The sequence below is a fragment of the Suncus etruscus genome, chromosome 17, assembly GCF_024139225.1.
Source record: "Suncus etruscus isolate mSunEtr1 chromosome 17, mSunEtr1.pri.cur, whole genome shotgun sequence".
Taxonomy (NCBI): Eukaryota; Metazoa; Chordata; class Mammalia; order Eulipotyphla; family Soricidae; genus Suncus; species Suncus etruscus.
In genome coordinates, this window is record NC_064864.1 from 20960546 (window position 1) to 20982697 (window position 22152).

At 58.1% G+C, this 22152-nt stretch overlaps 2 protein-coding genes across 3 annotated transcripts in view; both read right to left on the reverse strand.

Annotated features, from left to right (window-relative positions):
- GP1BB (glycoprotein Ib platelet subunit beta) overlaps positions 1–6817 on the reverse strand; it is a 218518-nt gene extending 211701 nt beyond the window's left edge. The window contains exons 1-2 of one of the 2 annotated variants that reach the window (XR_007490716.1): positions 6695–6817; positions 5894–6556 (exon numbers count right to left, since the gene is read on the reverse strand). Coding sequence is in view for 1 of the 2 variants with exons in the window: in XM_049764662.1 (XP_049620619.1) it covers positions 5952–6556; positions 6695–6704 (615 nt within the window). In the remaining variant the exon portion in view is untranslated. Of the gene's footprint in view, positions 1–5778; positions 6557–6694 lie in introns of those variants that run through there. The other variant, XM_049764662.1, reaches the window with a different exon arrangement.
- A 118-nt stretch (positions 6818–6935) lies between these two features.
- On the reverse strand, positions 6936–11481 carry SEPTIN5 (septin 5). The gene is made up of 11 exons (XM_049764641.1): positions 11069–11481; positions 10453–10549; positions 10279–10365; positions 10015–10138; positions 9796–9930; positions 9520–9637; positions 9290–9391; positions 8504–8600; positions 8286–8421; positions 8068–8170; positions 6936–7949 (listed from the first exon to the last, which is right to left on the reverse strand). Exons 1-11 carry the CDS (start codon positions 11222–11224, stop codon positions 7893–7895), a joined length of 1212 nt encoding a protein of 403 aa, XP_049620598.1. The 5' UTR covers positions 11225–11481; the 3' UTR covers positions 6936–7892.
- Between the last annotated feature and the right edge of the window lie 10671 nt (positions 11482–22152).

A 22152-nucleotide genomic window follows, 5' to 3' on the forward strand; every position in this document is an offset into this window, starting at 1 on the left:
TCTGGGGTGGTGGAATCCAGGCCATGGAGAAGGTGCAGATGGATGTGCAGGGAATCATAGTGGCCCCCAGATGAGGGGGACAGGACTCCTGCACCTATGACTAGGTGCCCCCACACAATGAAGGACTCATAGTCCAGCTACTTGGAATAGAGACACCCCACCCCAACCTGGGATCCCCACACCAGAGACCCCACAGAGACAAGACTTGCAGAATAAGGACCTACAAAGAGACTCATGAAATACTCAAAGTCCTCCAGAGCAAGGGGTACCTAGGGGAGGCATTTAGTGAGAGCCTTGCCTCCCCAAAAGCCTCTCATTTAAAGAAAATTGAGGGTCTCCTATCCATCAGTGGATGGGTCACCCCAGTAATCTCACAGGGCCTCCTGCTCACGAGGGGAGAGCCTGAATGAAAGGTGCACAGGGCATCACAACCCATAAATCTCCCCCGCACCTCCTAGGCTGACTGCGAACACTTAGAGCATATACAGTCAGCAGAGCCCAGGGAATCACCACAGCATGCCCAGAAGATACCCTCTCTTAACTTCAGTCCCCCCATAGGCACCCCTGTAGTCCTCCTCAGTGTGAGAACCTCCAGAGCCAGGCCCAGATCAACCAGCACTAACCGAGAACCACCCTGCACCCAGCAAGCACCTCCTGGACTCCTGTCCCCAGCTGTGGCAAGAGTATCTGCTGCCAGGAGCTCCAATTTTTCTGGGGATCTGTACCCCCATCTTAGAAAACTCCATTGAGCAAAGCAAGTGAAGTACCCCACCTGCTTCACTTATGGGGTGTCCCTAACTCTTAGGGAACACAGGGTCTGAACAGAGGCCAAAAGCAGCCCCTGAATATCTGGTGGGGGGTAGCTGTGCCCCATTAAGGTGGGCCTCCCTACCCCACCACATGAGGGTCTGGAAGGGGTTCCAGATATCCAGAACCCAGATCTTCAAGGTTTAGGCCAGTGGGAGGCAGAGCCTCTTGTTCTCAGGGGCTTCAGCAAGAGGAGTAGGAGGAGTGATGAGGCTTCTGCTGGGTAGAAATTGGGGCCTGAGGCTGGAATGGCGGCACAAACACACTGCTCTCACCTGCTAGCCTTGCACACGCTAACCTAGGAGGGACCATGGTTTGATCCCCTGGCGTCCCATATGGTCCCCCAAGCCAGGAGCAATTTCTGAGTGCACAGCCAGGAGTAACCCCTGAACATCACCGGGTGTGGCCCAAAAAGAAAAGAAATAAATTGGGCTCCCAGGGTCCTGAAGCCCTCAGCCCTACACCCCAGCCTTTAGTATATGCAAACTGGGGGAATAAAAACCCACTGCACTGTTGGGGATCTTTGTTTTGTTTTAGGTCCACACCTGGCAGTGCTCTGGACTTATTCCAGGCTCTGCACTCAGGAACCCCTCCTGGCGATGCTCAGGGATCGAAGCCCACAGAGCTGTGTGCAGGCAAACACCCCACCTGCTGCTTGGTCTCTGCAGCCCTTTTTGGGAATCTTATTCCCTTTCAGGCCTCCAGGCTGCACACAGGGCTATGCTCCTCACATACTGGACCTTAGCCTGGACACCCAAGAGTCCTATTCCCACCAAGCACAGACAGAGCTTTTGACACCCTCAGGGGAGAGCGCCACAGCAAGGCTGGGGTGGTGAGCCATCCACATTTGGGGCCACTCCTTGAGCCTGAAAGGCTTCCAGACAATGGGAACCCCTGAGACTTCCCTGGAGACAGCAACTTTTCCTACCCATCAGCCCAAGTCTATTCCATAGCACAGATCCTACCTGCTGAAGGACCAGGATGCAGGGCTCTGGCTGAGCACACCCCAAAGGGTCTGGGAGTACTCTCAGGAGCTCCTGGGAGCACACTGACCCCTGGGGTGCTCTCACCTGTGACAGGGGCCCACCTGTCCCATCACTCAGCTCCCTTTGTCTAGCAGGTGGCCCGTAGCACTCAGGGGCAGGGGTGGTGACAAGAGGGAGGGAAAGAGGGAGACCCTTTTTCTAGAAACAGAGGGGACTGCAGAGGTTGCTTTGGGGAGCACCCAAAGCATGAACCCTCTTGGGGAAGACGACAGGAGGCCACATTCCTCAGGTGGGTACAGAGCCGGTGCCTCTAGTGTAGACAGCAGGAGTGTAGATAGTCCTGACCACTTCTGCAGGGAAGAGAGAGGTGGGGCCAGGAGCACCCCCCAGTGGCTGCTAAATGAGGGAGGGATACCTCTAGGGCCAGGCTCAGTGACCCCCAAAGACCCCCCCTTAGCTTGAGAGAGAGCAAGGGGAGAGCCCCCTGCTGATTTATGGTCCCCAGCTATGGCTGGAGGTCCTGCTCCCTCCCTCCGCCCTCCCTGTTGAGGGTCTCCTGGAGTGGGGTGATTCAGCTGGTTTCCAGATGGGGCTGGTGGAGAGGGATCTCCCCAGGGGGTAGGGGCTAGACACCCCGAGCTGAGGGACCTTGATGGGGGCTCAGCCGTCCAGCCCCCCCGCTAGCGAGGTCCCTCTTAGGCCTGTCTGAAATTCGGCTCTGCCAAGGGGCCCCCCCTTCCCCATGCCGCAGGGTGGGTGGGGGTGCCCGGTGATTTATCACCCGCTGCCTGTCTTCCATCGGAAACACCGGGGGTGGGCGCAGACGCTGCAGTGAGCTATGGGCCCCCAGGGCCCCGCCACCACCCCAGTGTTGTTGCTCTGTCTGGGCAGCAGTGTGCCCACCCCCTTAAACGTGGCCAGGGCCTCAGCCCCTCCACCCCCAGGCCTTCCCTGGATGGGTCCGAGGGCCCCACTCAAGTCTCCGCCTCCAGAAGGTCAGGGCTGCCCAGAGGCTCAGCCCCATGGAGGACCCCACATCTCCAGGTTGGTTGGGAGGGCTGCAGGGGGACTCCTTTCCACTGACAGGGGTTCCCTCCCACCTCACCCCTGCAGCACACAGCCGGGGTTCAATACGTATTTCCGGAGCAGGCGGGGTGCACCTGGACTGACTCTCCCAGCAGGAAGAGGTCCCTTATCTAGGTTAGGTGATGGGCTGTCAACTAGCAGTGAGGAGGACATGGAGACATCAGCCACTGGATCCTCCATTCTGTAGGCTTGAAGTGGAGGGTCGCAACCTGCCCACCCTTTCTCCCAGCCCAGGTAAACCCGCACTCTCCGGGGCCTGTTTTTTGGAGGGCCCTTATCATCAGCACCCCAGCAACCCTCCTCTGCCACCCATGTCCTTCTAGGCAATTTTTCTCGTGGGCCTTGAGCGCCCTCTAGTGTCCCCTGGGTCTCTGTGCGCCCTGAGGACCAGACCCCATGTGGAGTCCGCAGCACCGTGCCACTAAGTTGGTGGCATTAATGCTTCCTGCAGGACTTCCCGGCCATGGGTTGCCCTGGGGCTGCCATCTGGCCTCTGGGCTCAATCTGTTGAATTCTTTTTTTTTTTTTTTTTTTTTTGGTTTTTGGGCCACACCCGGTAATGCTCAGGGGTTACTCCTGGCTATGCGCTCAGAAGTCGCTCCTGGCTTGGGGGACCATATGGGACGCCGGGGGATCGAACCTCGGTCCGTCCGAGGCTAGCGCAGGCAAGGCAGGCACCTTACCTTTAGCGCCACCGCCCGGCCCAATCTGTTGAATTCTTATTTCCTTTTCTCTTCTGCCTCTGCTCCCCAAAGTTTCAATGACTCATTAGTAGCCAGGAACCCCTGCTAAGGGGATGTTTAAATGGATTCCCTACATGGTGAGGTCCACTCAAGGGGAATTCTCAGCCATGGGGCCCTGATGCTGGAAGCCCAAGGAAGCTGGCGACAATGGTGTGGTCAGAGTACCCCTGAGCTATAGGACAAGGAAGTGCAAGTCAGCCAGGGCTGTGAATTTGGGGGAGGGGGCAGGCAAGAGCTTTGAATGGACCCTAATGGGTTTCCATGTGGAAAGACATAGTCTCCATAGGAGCCTACAGAGGTAGGGACAGGCCCTGGGGCAGGCATGTTATCCATGAGGAGGACGACCAGGCCCTGAGCTGGGGGAGGTGTGTACACACCCCTTATCCTTAGAGGAGCATTCAGGGGCGCTGAACTGGGACCGTCCACTCCCCGAAACTCTGGAGGCTGAGGCCCGAGGGTGAGTAGCTGAGGGTCAGCTGAAGGTCAGGACTTAGGTTGGAGGGGTCCCCAGCCACCTGGTTAAAGGATGTAAGTGGGGCCAGGCAAGTGTGCACCTGGGCAAGTCTCCATCACCTATAACTGGCAAGAGGCAGGAGGAAAGGTGGTGTGTAGTGTGTGTGGGGTTAGGAAGCATTTCCTTTAGCCCCACCATCTACAACCAGCACAAAGAAACTCAAGGCCCTTCAGAGGTGCTGGCCTGTGACCCCCAAGCTCACCTTTTCAGCCAGATCTAAGCCTGGGTCTTCAAGTCTGTGGTCAGTGGGTGAGTGACCTGGGCCCTATGATGACCACCCAAAGGTGGCCTCCTCCTCTTAGTTTGGGGTTACTCAGTACCTGTATTTTCCCCCCATACACACACAATAAGGAGAAAGGAGAGCTTCTTGGGTCCTAGAGAATTCTGGGGTTCAGCACTGAGCCTCTCTCTGTGTGATGCTTATTTCCTCTGAGAAGTAAGAGCACCTCCTTACACACCATGCTGGGACAAGTTTAGGGACACAAGTTTCTGTGTGTGCTGCTCTGACAATGGCTATTATCAGTGGTCACCAGAGGCTTGGAGTGTGGGGATGAGGCCGGATGGACAGTCGGCTGCAGCCCACAATGAACCGGATGCCCCACACCTGCCCACAAAGGAGGGGTGGCCCCTGCCTCACGTCTGAGCGGCAGCCCTGAGATAGCATCACCTCATCGGAGGGCCATCAGTCTTGTCCTACAAAGGCCGGGACAAAGGGAGTGTCAGCGACAGCCTCCCCGACCCGGTCAGTGGGGGCCAGGGGCCTTCCTGTGACAGGTGACCAGGCCCCCCGCCTCGGGCTGCTAGTCAAGACCCACAGAGACTGGAGTACAGGGGCAGCCAGGTCGGGGTCACAGCCCAAGTAGGACCCCTATATTGAAGAAGTGGTAGCTCCTTATCTGGGCTCCCTGGGCCAAATGTTGGATCTCTTAGTTCCTCTGTCCTGGGCTGGGGGAGACTTGGGACTGGAGACACCTGAGATGGCCCATGGTGAGTGCCAGCTCACTACCCAGGATGTACAATACAATTTCACAGGCCTACAGGCCCCCTAGGGCCCATCTGTCCCCTCAGAGACTGGCACAATCTCCATCTGGCCTGGCTTGGGCCTCTCCCATATACCGAAAGCTTATGCTGGCCTAGCCATTCCAGGTCCCCAGACAGCCTATTGGCATATCTTACCACACTTTAAGCCCCTGAAGACCCCCAACCTTCTGCTCCAACAATCTCAAACCCTGCTCTTACACACACACACCAGTCACACTTCTGTTCCTTCACTGTCCCCACAGAGCCCTTGTCCTGCGCTCGAGTCCTCAACCCATGTCCTTCCCCTGAGTTTCTCCACCCCACAATGCTCCCTGTCCTATGTCCCCTTCCCCAGTGCGGTCCCCATCCCACCAGAGCTCTAAATGAGGGTAAATTTAATGGTTTGCAGGGGCTGTTTTGGGTGAGTGTCCCCTTGAGCGGGTCCTTTAGGGCGTATCTCATTTTTTTTTTGTTTGTTTTCAATTTTTCTTCTTTGTTTTGGGGGGGGGAATTTCCAAATCAGGTGATGAAGAGCAGTTCAGATGGGAGAAGCCTTGGCCCAATTACCGGTTTGGGATGGCAGGGTAGCCTGGGGATAGCCTGGGGGTCACCCGGAGGGGGGTCTGGCCCCGCCAACCTGGAGCACGCGAATGGGGCAGTCTCGGGGTTCGTGGAGAGGAGACCTGGGGATGGTGGTGTATAGCGGGGACCAGGTCCAGGGAGGGTGTGGGCCCCTGGGGGGAGTCGGTGGAGTTCTCAGGCAGGTCCATGCTGCTAGTGTTGTGCTCTGCAGCATCAGGACCCTCCGTCCCCCGCCGGCTCGGCCACCAGCGGCTGGGTGAACGAAAGGCGACGCCGGGCTCGGGCCTGGGCCCGCAGTCTCCGCAGGCGGCAGAGCAGCAGAAGCAGCAGGAGAGCATGCAGCATCCCGAGGCCTAGCAACACGAGCTGCGCCGCCAGCGCGGTCCAGCAGAGAGCACCGAGCGTGCAGGCGGCCCGCAGCTCCTCCTCGGCCAGGTAGGCCAGCAGGCGGCCCTGCAACGCTGGGGGATCGGCGCAGCGCAGGTCGCGGTAGGGCGCGCGTTCCGGCCGGCCGGCCAGCCAGGCGCGCAGGGGCAACAGGTGACAGTCGCAGCGCCAGGGGTTGGCACCCAGGTGGGCAGTGCGGAGCCAGGGCAGCGAGTCCAGCAGCCCTGGGGGCAGCGAGGTCAGGTTGTTCCCTGCCAGCACCAGCTCGGTGGTGTCGAGCGGGAAGGCGGCTGGCAGCGAGGCCCAGGTCAGCCCTAGCCGGCCGCAGTCCACGCGCGTCCCGGCGCATCGGCATGGAGAGGGGCAGTTCAGGGTTGGGCAGCCCGGCTGGGCTAGCAGGAGCAGCAGCAGGCTCAGTACCCCGCGTGGCCCTGCAAGGGAACCGTGGCTATGAGCCAAGCTGGTCTGCCCCTCACCTTATCCCCCCCCAAAAAAACACATTGCAAGTTTTAAATTCGATACCCCCAATATGGAGCCCACCCCCCAAGCCGGCTGGATCTGGAACTCACCCGAGCCCATGGCGACAGGATGGTGACCTGGCTGGCTCTGGCACGGGCTGGAGGAACAGGCGGGGACAGGCTGTCCGTCCACCCACCGCAGACCACAGCGCTGGCTCCTTGCTAGAAATAACCCCTGGGTCCCTCTATGCTTCTCCCAGATAGGGAACTATCTCCATGGCCTGCTGCCGCCCCGGGTTTCCGTCCCGCTGCTTCCTCTGGGGGGCCCACGGATCACTCAGACACCCGCTGCAATGGTCACCAATATTGTTCTCCCATCACCAGGACAGGAGGTGGCATTCACGATGGGAGACAAAACAGGAGAGGAGGGATTTTTTTTTGGGGGGGGGGAGGGACCATGCGGGGTGAAAGGGAAGGATGAAGGGAGGTGGTTTTGGCTCTGGAACCGGCAAAGGTGCTGCTGGGAAGGAGGGACCTTCAGCACCAGCACAGAAGGGGTATAGGGGTGCAGGGGCAGTGGATATCACCCACCAGCCACAGCTCCAAGGTCAGGGGCATGGGTGATCCAGCACGGCAATCCTGGAGCTCCTGCCAGCTGCCCTCCCCACCTTCTTAGGTCTGAAAGGATCCTAATGGCTTCAGCTGCCCAGGCCGACTTAGCACCGTGCCCACCAAGGGGCCGGTGAATAGGTGAGTGGGTGTGTGTGTGTGGGGGGGGAACTGGGCCCTCTTGGCACAGTGAGGTCCCAGCATATGCTGTGTGTGTTGGTGGGAGGCTCCTGAGTCCGCACTGCGGCTCTGTCCCTGGGATGGGCCTGGGAGCCTTGAACTGCTTCCCCACTGTGCCTTGGTTTACCTGCCCACCTGAGTAAGGCTGGAGTCAGTCTGCTGAGACCCAGGGTTTGGTCTCAGCTCTGTTTTAGCTCCTGCTCCCCAAGACCAGAGGGGCCTGTTGCAGGGTGGGGGGCTGCGGTCTAGACTCCCTGGAAGCAGATGCCTTTGATGGGAGGGGTTGACGCTGAGAATAAATTAGGGGTGGCAGGGGGGTACGGCCCCTGCCTCTCGCTCGGTTGGGGAACAGTCCGCATCTGAGCCACTCCGGGGTTAGGGGCATGTCCGGGCCGGTTGGAGGTCCAGATGAGTCCAGGGGAGAGGCCAGACCAGTTGGGGTTCAGGGGTGGGAAGGGCCAGCCCAGAGACTGGCAGTTCTCTTTGTGGCCACATGGGGCTGTGAGGAAGGGGGGGCTGGTCACTGGTCTTGCATCTGCTGCTTCATCTTCTGCAGCATCTCCTGCATACGCCTTAGCTGGGGGTGGGATGGATGGAAAGAGAGAAAGGGAGGGACATGGTGAGAACCAGATGAGGGGAGACTGCCCCCCCTGGCCCGGCTTGCCCCACGCCTCTGCTCCCAGGGCAGTGCTCACCTCCTCGTCCTTCATCCTGATGAGCTTCTCTGTCTCAGCATCAGGAGTGGGCAAAGGCAGGATGGGGATGGGGCTGTCCATGCGGCTGTCCTGGGTCAGTTTGCTGTGGGGACGAGAGAGAGGTGAAGCTGCCGAGGGACGCAGCTGACCTGCATCCCACCAGGACCCCACTGTCCAGGAGCGCCCACATCTCGGGGTAGGATGGGGGTCAGACGCACCTGGTCATCTGTTGGATGCAGTGTGCACGGTAGTTCTCGTAGTGCACGTCGCAGGTCACGTCCTTGAGGTCATGCATGTGCGTGCGGATCAGCATGTTGCGAAGCTTCACAAAGTCGCAGTGCGCCTGGTTCTCCACTGCGGGTGGGTGGGAGCCATTGCAAGTGGGCCGATGTGGAGGGCCCTTCCCATCCGGCCCCCAATCCCTGCCTGAACTCACCTTCCACGATCCCCCAGGGGTACAGGCGACCTCGAACCCGCTGCCCCTTGGCCTCCACCACCGTGTTGCTTCCAATCACAGCGAAGGGTGCACTCTCCTGGGAAGGGGCAGGTGCTTATGGCCAGTGAGTGTGGGGGGGGGTTGGAGAGGGGCACTTGGTGACCAATTACTCTGCTCCACATCAGACATCAGTGATCTCTCCCCACTGTCTGCATGCACCTGCCCTCCCTGTAGCTTCTTTGCCTCATGCCCTTGGCTGCGCAGGAGAGTGCCCCAGATGCTTCCCCTGCCTGTCCAGCACTACTCCTGCCCTTTCAGAGCCCAGACTGTGTGCCCACTGTGCCAAAGGCCCAGCTCAGCTCTGATCTAACCTGAGGACCACTTGTTCCCTGACTTGGGCTTAGTCATCAGCATCTGGGGCACCCAAAACTCACCACCAGGAGCTCAGAATTCTTTTTCTTTCCTTTTGGTTTTTGGGTCACACTTGGTAGCGCTCAGGGGTTCCTCCTGGCTCTACACTCAAAAATTGCTCCTTGCAGGCTCCGGGGACCATATGGGATGCCAGGATTTGAACCACCGTCCTTCTGCATGCAATGCAAACACCCTACCTCCCTGCTATCACTCCGGCCCCAAGAGCTCAGAATTCTGGGAGATGGCCCCTGAGACTCCCTGTGGGTGCCCCCAGGTTAGGGAAGGGAGCAGCCTGCAGCTTGGATCCTGGTCATTATCCAAGAACAGGTGGGCCTCCAGCCAGCAGGGACCTGGGCTGCCTCCTTGAAGGCTCACCTTCAGTTCCCGGTCCTGCTGCTTGAAATCTTCATCTTCGTCTGAGTCGCATTCAGGGAACTGGTAAACGTGGATCCCAAACTTGTCGATCTCCTCCCGGATCTGCAGGGAAGGGTGGTCAGAGAGAGGGCTGGTGGGTCCCCAGGGGTTGGTTGGCATTCTGGGACCATGACACCAGAGTTCTGGGTATCAAAGAGTATCCCCTCTCCCAAGGTTTTCTCCAAGCTCACCCGCTCCTTCAGCTTGCGGATTTCTCCCGGGACCAGGCAGTCGGCTTTGGCTATTAGGGGCACAATGTTGACTTTCTCGTGCAGGGCCTTCATGAACCCCACATCCACGGGCCGCAACCTGCAGAGAGGAGAGCAGTGTGTGTGTGTGTGGGGGGGGGTGGGATGGCTGGGAAGGGTGGAAATGGTGAGGGAGAGGGTGCAGAGGGGCTGGGGAATGCAGACACTGGCTGGGTTTGGGGAGACAGGTTCCGGTAGCCTCCAAAGCCTGCCACGCACCCATGCCCGAAAGGGGAGATGAAGTACAGGCAGCAATGCACTCGGTTGTCCTGGATGTTCTTGCGGTTGAGTCCGCTCTCGTCACGGAAATATTGCTCAAACTGCTGGTCCACATAGTCGGTGATGGGTTTCCAGCTGAGGTCAGATATCAGAGGTCAGAGGTCACATGAGCAAGGCCCAAGGCTGCAGGGCTACCCTCTATCTACGGGTCCTCCTCACCACTCGGAGTTGTTGACAGCGTCCCCGAAGCCTGGGGTGTCCACGATGGTCAGCTTCAGCTTGACCCCCTTCTCTTCAATGTCCACAGTGTGCTTCAGGATTTCCACAGTCTGGCTGATGCGTTCTGGGTGGGAATGGGAGTTTTTTGGAGAGATTTCTCCGACCTTCACCTCCATCCCGGTGGTTGGGGTTTGGGTCGTGCCTCCTGATCTTGGGACAGGGGCCTCAGCTGTTAGGCCTTTTGAGAACCCCCAGATCACTCACCTTCTGCACTGAGCAGCTTCCGATCCTTGTACAAGTCTGTCAGAAAGAGGCTGTGGACTAGTGTGGACTTCCCCAGGCCCGACTCACCTGCTCAGGGATGAAGAGGAGGGGTCAGGTGAGGTGCCCCCATGATAGCCCAGCCTGCTCACCTTCCTGGGAGCCTGGCCCACTCACCAGCTACCATGAGCGTGAAATCGAAGCCCTTCTTCACAGACTTCCGATGCACCTGGTTGGGCAGGGTGGCAAAGCCCACGTACTGCTTGTCGATATCCTAGGGGAAGAGGTGGCACAGGTCAAAGGCCAGCAAAGATTCCTGGTGTGTGAGGAGAGCAGCCCTCAGGTTTGTCACCTGCCAGATTCAGGCAGAATCCCAGGGCTGGGGGCTGGGGGTGTGGGAATTGGGTGAGGGCCTGGCAGAGAGAGCTGGCAGGAGCCGTACACTGAGCGACATCAGGAATGGGCACAGTGCTTCCTCAGGTGACCAAGCCGAGGGTCATCCTGGGCAAGACCCCTGCAGACCCCTCCCTGCCTCAATACTCTCCCTCTCCAGTGTTAGCATCAGAAGGTAGGAGGCCCCATCTGGTCTGTCCCCCATCCAGGCTAGGCGGAGGTGGCTGCTGCAGGCAGTAAGTCTATTTATAGCCCAAGGCACCAGGCCTCCCCCGCTTTCCTGGGGGTCTGCAGTCCATTCCCAGTGGACTCTGGCCCCGAACCCTGGCTGACCCCATTAGGTCACACATACGCCACACACACACACATGCTGACCCACATACCAGTTCCCTGCACACACCTTGAGCCGCCTCTGAGCCTGGGTCCGTGGGGACAACAGCTGCTCCACCAGGCGGTCTCGGGGCGCTGCCAGCGAGTCCATCGCGGCAGCGGTGACCCCCAAGGCCCTGCCAGCGGCCACTGACCTGATGGGCCCCAGATCAGGGGAGGCTGACATGTAGGGCGGTGTTGGCAGGCCTCGGCAGGGGCTTACACGCTCTCACCTCCTGGCATCCCCTCTCCTCGCCCCCGCTGGACAGACACGACAACCGAGGCCCGTGGAGAGGACACAGGTGCCCCCGAGATGCCGCAGACCCCGGAGACCGAGAGAGCCATCCCCCACCGGGCTCTCCTCCACGCACCGACCTAGTGGAGCTTGCTGGATCGCAGCAGCCCCCCAGCAGGCCCTGGCGGCTTGGGGAGGAGGAGCTGGACCGCCTCAAAGCTCCGTCGCTGGGAAACTGTCGCTGGGAAATTGGGCCGCAGGCGGAGCTACAGGCAAAGCGGCTGCGAGGGGGCCGGGCCGCGAACGCGCGTGGGTGGGATGTGGCGCAGACTGGCAGTCCCCTTCTCGGACCCAGGCCCGTGACTGTGGCCCGGGAGTCTCAACAGCCCCGGGTGGTGCATGGAAAAGACCCACGCGTGCTCTCTGCACCCTAGGGGTCCCTGGGCACCGCAAGGCCTGTCCTTTAGGGGTGCGGCCTGGCTTCGGCTGCCCACCAGGAGGCGCCAGAGGACGCCCTTGGGACCCAAGAGCAGCACCCACGTGGAAACAGGCACGCAGCGCCCCTTCTCTCCTGGCAGGCTCGGCCCCCAAACCTCCTGGCAGTGGCTCTTTGCCCCAACTGCCCAATTCCCCCTATTGGCACTACCCACTCATCTCCCAACCCCTCTTAGCTCCTAGCCTGTCCCCTGCTTCGTGTGTGTGTGTGTGTGTGTGTGTGTGTGTGTGTGTGTGTGTGTGTTCGGGGTGGGGTAGGGAGAATTACTATATTCTATGTTTTTGGGGGGTCACACCCAGCAGTGCTCAGGGGTTAATCCTGGCTCTACGCTCAGAAATCGCTCCCAGGAGGCTCGGGGGACCACATGGGATGCCAGGATTCGAACCACCACCATCCTTCTGCATGTAAGGCAAACAGCCCCTACCTCCATGCTATCTCTCTGGCCTCCCAGAATTATTATTTTTGTTTTGTTTTGGGGTCACTCCTGGCTCTACTACGCTCAGAAACCACTCCTGGAAGGCGACCACATGGATGCCAGGATTTGAACCACCATCTTTCTGTATACAAGGCAAATACTTTACCCCATGCTATCTCTCCGGCCCCACTAATAATAGAATTTTTTTTTTTTTTTAATTTTGGGCCATACCCGGTGATGCTCAGGGGTTACTCCTGACTCTGCATTCAGGAATCTCCCATAGTGGTGCTCAGGGAGTCATAAGGAATGTCAGGGATTAAACCCAGGTCTGCCACAGGCAAGGCAAGGGCCCTACTTACTGTACTATGGTTCCAGTCCCTGGGGTTATTCTTTTTTTTTTTTTTCTTTTTGTTTGTTTTTGGCTACCCCCAGCAGTACTCAGGGCTTACTCCTGGCTCTGAGTTCAGAAATACTCCTAGCAGGGCCTGGAGAGATAGCACAGCGGCGTTTGCCTTGCAAGCAGCCGATCCAGGACCAAAGGTGGTTGGTTCGAATCCCGGTGTCCCATATGGTCCCCCGTGCCTGCCAGGAGCTATTTCTGAGCAGACAGCCAGGAGTAACCCCTGAGCAACGCTGGGTGTGGCACCAAAACAAACAAACAAACAAAAAAAATAAATAAATAAAAGAAATACTCCTAGCAGAGTTGGGAAACCATATGGGAATGCAGGGATTGAGTCCAGGTATGCTGCATGCAAGGCAATGACTTACCCACAGTGCTATTGCTCTGGTCCCTGGAGGCTATTCTTTTTTTGGGGGGGGGGGGGCCACACCTGGTGACACTCAGGGGTTACTCCTAGTTACTCAGAATTCGCTCCTGGTTTTGGGACCATATAGGGCAACTGGGGGGGATCGAACCACGGTCAGTCCTGGGGTCGGCAACAAATGCGCAAGGCCAATGCCCTACGCTGTGCTATTGCTCCGACCCCCCTGGGGGCTATTCTTAACCAGAGTGTTCCCCTTAAAGATGGGGAACAGGGGCCCGGAGAGATGGCACAGCGGCGTTTGCCTTGCAAGCAGCCGATCCAGGACCAAAGGTGGTTGGTTCGAATCCTGGTGTCCCATATGGTCTCCCGTGCCTGCCAGGAGCTATTTCTGAGCAGACAGCCAGGAGTAACCCCTGAGCACCGCTGGGTGTGACCCAAAAACTAAAAAAAAAAAAAAAAGATGGGGAACAAACAGGGCAAGGGCAGAAGGCATCTGGGGAGCAGATATTTGGGGCTTGGGGATCCATCTGCTGGCTTCACCCCCATGGGCCTGCAAGTGGAGGGGTGTGGCACATGGGGCGGTTAGAGCATTGGGGCCCTAACTTATCCCAGTCCAAACTCTGAGACTGTAGCCAGCTCGCAGCTCTGCCAGCTCAGTTCCCACCCATGTGTCCTCAATGCTCCCTCCAATCAGGCTGGCAGTCCAGAGAGGGGCTTGGGGGCACTCTCAGGCTTCCCGCCTTGGATGATCCACTGGGCACAATCTAACCTCACTCTAGCCAACACAGGGTCTCCTACTCTCCTGGTCCTCATCGGAATCTGAAGATGCCAGCTGCCACAGAGTGGGGACAGCGGCCCAGAAGGGTTGCAGAAGAGGTGAGGAGAGGCACCCCCCCCCCCGGAGGTGATGTGTGCCAGAGCAACAAGAGAACCCCAAACCGCTCCCCCTACCTTCCCAAGCCTGAGGGGCCTCTGTCCCCTGTTCAGGCTTGGGTATTTCTGTGGGGTCTGGAGACAGCTGGCAACCTGGGGCAGAGGGTGGGCCTGCAGCTGGGAACAGGAGAGCCTTTCATGCTAGTGGAAAGTGTGGAAGGGAAAGCCACGGGGGGCCCCCCTCTTCCAGTCTGTTCCCTAGCCCTGGCTTTGGAAAAGACTCGCTAGTGCCAACCTCTTGCCTTGCTGATCCGCTGAAACCTCTGGGCTCAGGCCTACCAGCCGCACCATTGGGCTTTCCTCACACCACACGTGGGCCCTCAGCCTGGCACCTACCCACACAGACTAGCAGCTCCTATCTGGGGCATCTGTAGGGAGACAGCGCGAGCTGGTCCAGGCTCCACCTCCATACGTTGCCAGTGGCCTGTGGGCCTAGCAGCTCTCAGATGGCCCGGCCAGGACAGCCCTAGTCTGCTCTCCGCCCCACCACCGACCACGCCCGGATGGACCTGTGGATTTATTTCCTGGGGGAGGGCACCAAAGAAAGGGCCCTCACACCTCCTTTTCTCCTCCTGCCTCCGAGGCACTACAAACACTCCTCTGGGCTTCCTGAGCACCACACACAGCTGCGCCCACCTCCTCCGGAGTCTATGGCTCAGACTCTCGAGGCATTTCCATTCTTAGAATCCCCGTCAGCTGAGAAGAGCCGCCAGAGCTGCAGAGCCCCGTTAGTTAGTGGCCAAGAGACACTGGGGTGGGTGGGGAGAATGGGCGCCTCCCCACTTCCTTGGCACTAAGGTGCAGCTGGACCAGTAATGGGAACAGTGAAGGGTCCAGGAGCTTCAAGATCCCCCCAGATCCACAGGAAGTTGGTGTGAACCCCTGACTGCCTGCACCACGCTCTCACCCCTTGGCTCAGAACAGGGCTGGGACATAAAGCAGGCTCCAGAGGCCCTGGAAGTCTGGTCAGCCCCCTAGCCAGGAGGGGTGGTGAGGAGGCAGCTGCCAGGCCTGGTGCTGGGAGTGCCTGCAAGCCAGGAGAAGGCAGCCAGCTGTGAGGGCTGCCCCCTCCCCTCACACAATATGTGTCTGCTACCCAGGCATTGTCTGGCCCGTGGGGAGACAGCTCCCATCCCGGGATCCCTCGGGAGCCCGAGGGGATTTCCTTGGCAGTAGGGTGGGTGAGGTAGATGGGGGCCCCTCCCCACATAGCCTTGCCCTGCCCAGGGCTGGGGGGGGGTGGAGTTTGAGGGAGGGAATGGGACATCTACAGGAGGTTGGCATTGAGCAGAAAGACTCCCAGGCCTATCCCATCTGCCAGGCTGCTCAGGGCCCACCTGCCGCTCCTTATGGGCGGGCTCTCGGGTTCCACCCAGCACTCACCTGGTACCAAAGTCGGGGGGGAGGAGGAGCCCTTCCATTCTCCCCCCCAAACACAGCTGCACTCCAGCCAGGAAAGCTGGGCTGCCCAGTCTGCAGCCTATCTATACCTCCACACCCCTCGGGTATCCTCCCTCTCAGCTGGGTCCAAGCCCTCATTTGGTGGAATCCTGCCTTCCTGGAGGTCGGGGAACCGCAGTTTCCCTCTGGTAGACCACCGGCCTCTTGGAAGCCCCTAGGCTAGAGCCTGGCGGGTAGTAGTAGGATGACTCAGGCCTGGTAGGTCAGGGAGGGAGGCTGGAGATCTGGGATAAGGCCTGGCCACAGACTCACCTCTCCCTCTAGGGTGCAGATCTAAGATGCTAGGAGCAATGCCGGGGTGCGGGAGGAAGGGTCCCGGTGGTGGTGGTGGTGGGGCTGCTCAGGGCCTGAGAGGTGGCTTGGGGACAGACACCACAATGTGTGTGTATATATATGTGTGTGTGTGTGTGACTGCTGTGACAGTGGCCTTGCACACACACACACACACACACACACACACACACACACACACACACACACACACACACACACACACACACAGCCTGCCTGCAGAACCGGTCAGCCTGGAGACGCAGGCGGATGGATGGATGGATGGATAGATGCTGGACCAGTGAGAGAAGGGGGTACCCCCATCTCTTCCAACCAGGGAGAGGGGGCGCACAGGCTTGCTGGGAGGGTCCAGGCCTGGCCCCAGTGTGCCTGGCACCCCACTCCCGTGCGTCCTGGCGCCTCTGCAGCCCAGGCCCCCCAGGGAACCGACCCCGGCGGGCGAGGGGCGGGGTTCGAGCGTCGCACAAAGGGTGACAGCCGGCCCAGGGCGCACCTACCTGCTTGTCCTCTGCGGGGCGGCGGCGGGCCGGGGATCGGGGTCGGGGTCGGGGTCCGGGTGCGAGTCCGAGTGCGGGCCGGGCCGGCGGGCGGGGAGAGACGGAGAGACACGGTGAGAGCGGGCGGGGACAAAGGCTCGCGTGGGCGCGCGGTGCGGGCGGCGCCGGGCTCACCTGGGGTCGCCAGCTTGCTCTTGTAGCGCAGGCCTGTGCTCATGGTGGCCGGCGGCGGGGGACGTGCGGGCGCGCGGGCGGGGCGCGGCGCGACGCGGCGACGAGCGGGGAGCCGAGCCGAGCCGAGCCGGGGCCGGGCTGCGGGGTGACCGGCCCCTCCGCGCCGCCCGCGCCCCGCCCTGCCCGCGCGCGCCCCAGCCAATCGGCGCCCGCCGCGCCCACGCGCGACCCGGCGGGGGCGGGATCTGGCGAGCCCCCCGCAACGCCCACGGCCCGCGGGAGGGTGGGTGACGCCCCGGCCGGCCGGGCCCACCCGACCCTGACCCCCCGACTCCCCGTGGGGAAGGCGATGCGCAACCCTCCTGGACTGGCGATCCTGGACTGGAGACTTGTCTCTTGGGGTGGTCTTTATGGGGGTCTCTTTATGGGGGTCTCGCTGCCTGCCACAGGCACCCCTTCAGCACAGTTGAAGTCAATGAAGCCGGTTACCCCCCTTTAGCTCCACGGTTGGGAGGCGCTGGGCTTCTCCTGGCTGTCAAAGGCCTGGTGTCCGGAGCAATCTGGGCTGTTCTTGGATTTGTGACTGTCTCTTGGGGCGGTCTTTATGGGGGTCTCCCTGCCTGCCACAGGCACCCCTTCAGCACAGTTGAAGTCAATGAAGCCGGTTACCCCCATTTAGCTCCACGGTTGAGAGGTGCTGGGCTTCTCCTGGCTGTTCCTGGCTGTCAAAGGCCTGGTGTCCGGAGGAATCTGGGCTGTTCTTAGATTTGTGACTGTCTCTTGGGGTGGCCTTTATGGGGGTCTCCCTGCCTGCCACATGCACCCCTTCAGCACAGTTGAAGTCAATGAAGCCGGTTACCCCCATTTAGCTCCACGGTTGAGAGGTGCTGGGCTTCTCCTGGCTGCTCCTGGCTGTCAAAGGCCTGGTGTCAGGAGGAATCTGGGCTGTTCCTGGATTTGTGACTGTCTCTTGGGGCGGCCTTTATGGGGGTCTCCCTGCCTGCCACATGCACTCCTTCAGCACAGTGAAATCAATGAAGCTGGTTACCCCTCTTTATCTCCACGGTTGGGAGGTGCTGGCCTGCTCCTGGCTGCTCCTGGCTGTCAAAAGGCCTGGTGTCCGGAGGGATCTGGGCTATTCCTGGATTTGTGACTATCTCTTGGGGGTGGCTTGGGGTTAAAGCATGGGGGTCTTGCTGCCTGCCACATGCACCCCTTCAGCACAGTGAAATCAATGAAGCCATTAGCCCCCTTTTGGCTGATATCCATGGTTGGGAGGTGCTGGCCTGCTCTTGGCTGCTCCTGGCTGTCAAAGAGTCTGGTGTCAGGAGGGAGGTAGGGTGGGGTGTCTCTAAGGCCACACACTTGCAACCCCTGAATTCTTATTCCTACTCTCCTGCCCTGACCCTGGCGGGAGTAACCCAGTTGACCTCTGTGATAGGTAGGGCCCAGCCACTGCAAACCATCCTAGCACCCCGGCTTTCTGTGTGGAAGGTCTGCAGGGCATTAGAAATGCACCCCTTTTACTGATGGGGAAGCTGAGCCTCAGACCTTGAATGTCAGACATATGAGCATGGTTCATACCTCCTGCCTGTTCTTGGCACTCTGGCATTTTCCAGTTTGCTCAGCCTGCTTCTCCATAGAGTGCTTCCAGGGGGCTAGTTCTAGAACCTTTCATCCCTTAGAGACTGGAGGGCTTGTGATAATTGGGTCTCCATTCAAGGGCTCCCTCAGAAGGTTTCTTGTTTCCTTCATTGGCAAAACACAGTCCCCCCTTTTCCATCTTTCCTCCTGTGTCCCTTGGTTCCTCAGCTGGCTGAGAAGTGGGGGTGGATATAGGGGCTTCCTCAAGTACCAGCATCAAGCATGGAGCTGTTTGCTCAATAAGAAGAAAAGTCATGAGTGTCACAAAAGAGAGGGAGAGAGAGAGGGGTAGGAAGGTGAGAGAGAGAGAGAGAGAGAGTGAATGCTCAAAAGGCTGAGTGCATGTTTTACATACAGGAGGCCCAGGGTTTGAGTCCCTGCACTACCAAGGGTAATCTTTAAGCACAGGATAGAGCATCACTCCCAATACTGCCACACATACACACACACACACACACACACACACACACACACACACACACACACACACACACCTGTGCTACTGGAGCTTAGACCTTCTTGGCCTCCACTTCTCCCTCTGGAGCCTGGGGCTGCTCCCCACCCTCAAAGACAGAGTTCTGGTCTGAAACATGACTGACTGTTCACACGACCTGGAATTAATCATCAACTGTGTCTGCCCAGGGCTGGCTTTGCTGCTGAGCTTGGAAAACTTTTGTTTCAGAACTTTGAGAGATTTGGGTTGTGGACAAAGGAACAGGGTGGAAAGGGTCACCCCAGGTGCCAGGCAGACTTCTGAGCTATCTTTGGTGAGGATGGCTCAGTGGGGACCCTAAAGGGGAACCAGAGCTTGGCAGATATGACACTTGGGCATATTGTGTTGGATTGACTGGTACAGGCCAGTGCTTGTGGAGGAGGAGAAAGGGGAAGTTTCCCTCACCAGGGAGACATGCCCCTGAACGCCCCTACTGCCCAGCTTGGAAGCAAACTCTAGGCAGCCCTGGATCAGAGTTTTAACTTGGCCTATAGGGAAAATGACTCCAGGTCAAGGGCTCAGAATCATGGATTTTCCAACAGTTCTGGAGATGGAGATAAAAGGGCACTGCCTAAATGCAATCCTTTCTTTTTTTAAATACAGGTTACCTCACTCCGAAAGATTACATCCAGGAATGTAACTGGACTGGAGACCAGCATTTTAGGCCTGGGTGATCTGTGCACAGAGGTCTGATGGACATGTCTGAGCTAGGCCTGGTTCAGGGTCAGTGACAGCCCTGAGTGGGACCAGACGCTCTCAGCAGGGAAGGGTCTGCTCTTTGCCCTGGGGCTTTGGTCATCCATGACTGAATTCATGGCTGTGACACAGGCCCCAAACCTACTACAGACCCTCCCCAAAGCTCTCTCTTTAGGAGATCATTGGATGGCAGAATCCAAGAGGTGACAGGCAAGGTGACAATCAGCAGCAGAGCAACTGTCTTAAGATGTATGAGGCCCTGAGGTTAAGCGCTGGCAATGTACATGCACAATACACTCATCCATGCACACACACTCATGCACACATAACTTTCACACATGTGAATAGCACACACATATAGCTCACATAACACACTACACATATTCACACACGAACAGACACTGAAGCACTATAGCAGATTCACTGCATGGGTCCATCAGAGCATCATCCTGGGCTGCACATGGCCCACACACCCAGCATTTACAGGCGATTGGCAGAGAGGGAGATCACCAGCTGCTTAAGGAGAGAAGTAAAAATAAATCCCCTTTTGCCATTCATAAGGGAAAGAAGTTAATGAGTGAAAAAAAAAATAAACTACACTCTGAAAAATCTGTTCCGCCAACTCGAGCTAAAATAGTTAGTTTTCCGAAAAGAATAATATTATATGTATATAAAACCCACCAACCCAACACAACTGTTGTAGTTGGGGAATTCCCCAGTGGCCACATCGAGCCTTGTTTCACCTTCCTCCTGCTCGGCACAGAGCTGTGGGTGTGTGATGGAAGAAGGAAGGAGCTCTGGGGGCAGGAGAGAGGGTGACCACAGCTGTGGCCAGTCCGAGGGCTGGGCTCAGAAGGAGGCTGCTGGTTCAAGTAATAGATGTCAAGGGAAGCAAGAGTCAGTGGTGATATAATTCAGAAAATTCACTCATATGTGGTCAAGGGCAGAGACTGAATCTTGTGCATTGGAGTCTTGGGGAAAAGAGTCTCCCGGGTCAGGCTGACTGAGGTTGCACAGATACCTTGAGTTCAGGCCACCTTAAGAGAAGTAAAGAATGCTCCTCGTAGCAGAAGGGTGATGCAAGAAGCCCTTGCACCAGCCTGGAACAGTTAGGTCTGGGTGAGGAAAGGAAAGGAGGTGAGGGAAGAGAATAATCTTGGGGCTGGAGCAATAGTACAGCAGGTAGGGCTTTTGCCTTGCACATGGCTAACCTGGGTTCAATCCTGACATCTCATGTGGTCCCCAGGAGCAATTTTTGAGTGCAGAGCCAGGAGTAATCCTGAGCATTGCTGGGTGTGACCCCCACACAACAACAACAACAACAAAATAAATAAATAAAATATAAAACCACCTTTGGCCTCTAAGGACAATTTTGCCTGATTTCCTGCATCAGGGACCATGAACCCAGACCAAGGACAGTGATATCACTTGGGTCCGACAATCTGGAAGTGGTGTGGAACAACAACAACAAAAAAAACCCCCTACCTTCTTTTGGAGCTGGATATCCCCAAAATGAGGAATGCTGAAATGCCTCTTTTTGCTCTCAATGCCTCCCCCAGGAAACACTGTGGCAGAGGACCCCCCACCTCACCAGCCCAATTTAAGTGACACCCTAAGGCAGGTTCAGATTATGCTTCATAAAGAACCAGCAGGCCCCAGGGGGACTTGGAGGCTCTGCAGAACTGTTGCTGGGTGAAGCCATATGCCAGTAGCCCAAGGTCAAGGCCATTCTGCCAGAGAAGATCTTAGCCCCACCTAGGGCTCAGCCCCATCTGCTTTCCCTCCCCTACGGTCACCCCTCCCCAGTTTCCATATTCAGTTTTGCCCTCTTGCTGCTTCTGCCCCCCATTTCCCATTTTGAATACTGGGTGTACCATCAGCTTTAGGCTCTAGGGAATGGACCTCAGTTCTCCCTTTCTCCTCTGCACTATCCCTGCTGTTCATGGCAGTGTCAAAGCAAGGCTGCAGCCAGGGGCCTAGGGAGTCTCCCTTTCCCACCAGATCCACCAGGCAGGTGAGCTCACCAGGGTGAGGGCAGCAGGTCCTCCGGCACTCTGCCAGCCCCTCACTGCACCACCCTCAGGGACAGCCCAGACATCTGTGGGGGACGGGCACCGTGCCAGCTGCAGAGCAGGAAATGGTGGCACAGGGCCAACAGACCTAGGGAGACCAGAGAGCTGAACTCTGACCCTCCCTTAAGACCTCAGAGCTGTGGTGGCAGGACCTGTTTGTTCCCAGCTCAGCTGGGTAGCACTGTCTCCCCATAACTCCATCATACTGGTGCCCACAGTCCCCTAAGGCCCCACCTTGGCCTGAGGTGAATTCTCAGGCCCGCAGCCTGGCTAAACCTAAGTGCAAGACCATGCAGTCTCCAGCCCTGCCCAAAACCTCGTCTGTGCCCTTCTGTGCAGTCTGGCTTCCAAGCCCCCTGCCCCACCCTTGAGCCTCAGCCAGCAGCCGGCAGCCACCTCTGGCTCCTTACAGTCCAACCAAGTGGAGTATGTGATATCAAGGGCTGAGGGTAGGAATGAAGTGCTTTCTCCAGGCCCTGGGAAATGTGCACACAACGAACAGCTCTGGAGAATGCTTTTCTGGCTTTCTCTGTTAGAAACCAGTGAGAACGGGGCCAGAGAGATAGCATGGAGGTAAGGTATTTGCCTTGCATGCAGAAGAACGGTGGTTCAAATTTCGGCATCCCATATGGCCCTCCCGAGCCTGCCAGGAGTGATTTCTGAGCATAGAGCCAGGAGGAACCACTGAGCACTGCCGGGTGTGACCCAAAAAAAGAAACCAGTGAGTACACACTTAGGACACAGGGTCCTTGTTACCAGCTAGAGATGGGTGAATTGAAAGCAGAGTCCAAAGCAGCTGCCCTGGCCAGGAGAGCCTGTCCGGGCTCCATTAAAGCAGCCTGTGTGTCGAAAGGGACAGAAGAAGGGTCCCAAGTGGGGCTGAGTCTCTCTCTTCTCCCACCACATGCTCTGCCCAGCTGGAGGAGGGGGACAAAGAAGGCCTG